General features: G+C 43.2%; 1 protein-coding gene across 1 annotated transcript in view; it reads right to left on the reverse strand.

Moving 5' to 3' along the window:
• The window catches only part of cpamd8 (C3 and PZP like alpha-2-macroglobulin domain containing 8), a 41,807-nt gene that overhangs the window by 3,068 nt on the left and 37,474 nt on the right, over positions 1–1,265 (reverse strand). The window contains exon 42 of the mRNA XM_035653723.1: positions 1,164–1,238. Coding sequence (XP_035509616.1) covers positions 1,164–1,238 — 75 coding nt within the window. The remainder of the gene's footprint in view (positions 1–1,163; positions 1,239–1,265) is intronic.

The following is a 1,265-nucleotide window of genomic DNA, read 5'->3' on the forward strand; positions in this document are numbered from 1 at the left end:
GCTAGTATAAGAAGAAGCACATAGTAGCACACCATTACCTATATAGATATATATATGTGTGTGTGTGTGTGTGTGTGTGTGTGTGAGAGTGCATAACAGCATTCCAGTGGTGAGTGTGAAGCGTTCGCTTTTGTACTACGAAGACTTTTGACTGAGAACAGCTTTGTGAGCTGCAGCTACTGGGAGCTGGGAAACAAGTCAGTGCAGGCTGTGCCACATCACACACACATACACGTGCACATGCACACACCAGTACACAACTCAAACATCCATATAGGCAGAGCTTAATGTTATATATCAGTAACAGCTCACATATTACCACATGCACTGTATGCACACTTGTGAATGACGGCAGTGCCTTTATATGTTTTCGTTGCCAAATGTAACACAGCCACATCCTCCCTCCAGACGCAGCCAAACATCCTATCAGGAATTCTTTGGCTGCCTCTCTGGAAGTGGCAGCTGATCTAAGCTCATGGCAGAGCAACAATCAAGCCTGCAGTGTGAAACCTATCCACCTATTTATCACACCGATTGTAGACATGATGTGGTGGCAGGGGAATGTGCTGCCACACACCCACCTATGTATCTACTTTCTTCTTTTTCTCATCTCTCTTTCTTTCTACTCTGCTATTTTTTCTCTCTTTCTTCTTTCATCTTGTCTCCAGCTCATCCCTCTTTGACTATCTTTCTCCCCCATTTTTTCAGTTGTAGACGCACCCTTTCAGCTCTTTTTCTCCCTGCCCTTGTGAACTCCCATTCTCCACAATATAAAAGAAAACACACAATTTACTAAAAATGCTACATGCAAATGGAATATGACTGAAATCTTGACTATGTACATTTACATTTAGCTGACACAGGAGCACAGATTGACCTATAACGGATGCAGAATCAGATTGTATTCCTACAACAATCAAATATGTAGCATTAAGGGAGGAGATATAACATGCTGCTGACTCTTAGAATATGTGCACAATCAAGACAACTGTCAAGTGAAGAGGCAAAAGCTATTGCATTCAGGAGTAGTACTACCTCTGCTGCTGGCCTTAGCAGGCAGATGGAGGGATTGTAAGTAACAACTGAGAGAAGAGTGTATGTGGAAGATGGGAGGTGATGCATATGTGTGTATGATTATGGAAAGGTGTGGTAGATGAAATTACCTGTGTGTACAGGCACTGAGGGCTGCTCAGTTTCCTGGCTTGCTATTGGTTGCCTGTCCTCCACTGTGGTCTCCACTGGAAATACAAACACACACACACACA

This window comes from Morone saxatilis, unplaced genomic scaffold (genome assembly GCF_004916995.1).
Source record: "Morone saxatilis isolate NCDOM2014 unplaced genomic scaffold, NCSU_SB_2.0 Contig12, whole genome shotgun sequence".
Classification (NCBI taxonomy): Eukaryota; Metazoa; Chordata; class Actinopteri; family Moronidae; genus Morone; species Morone saxatilis.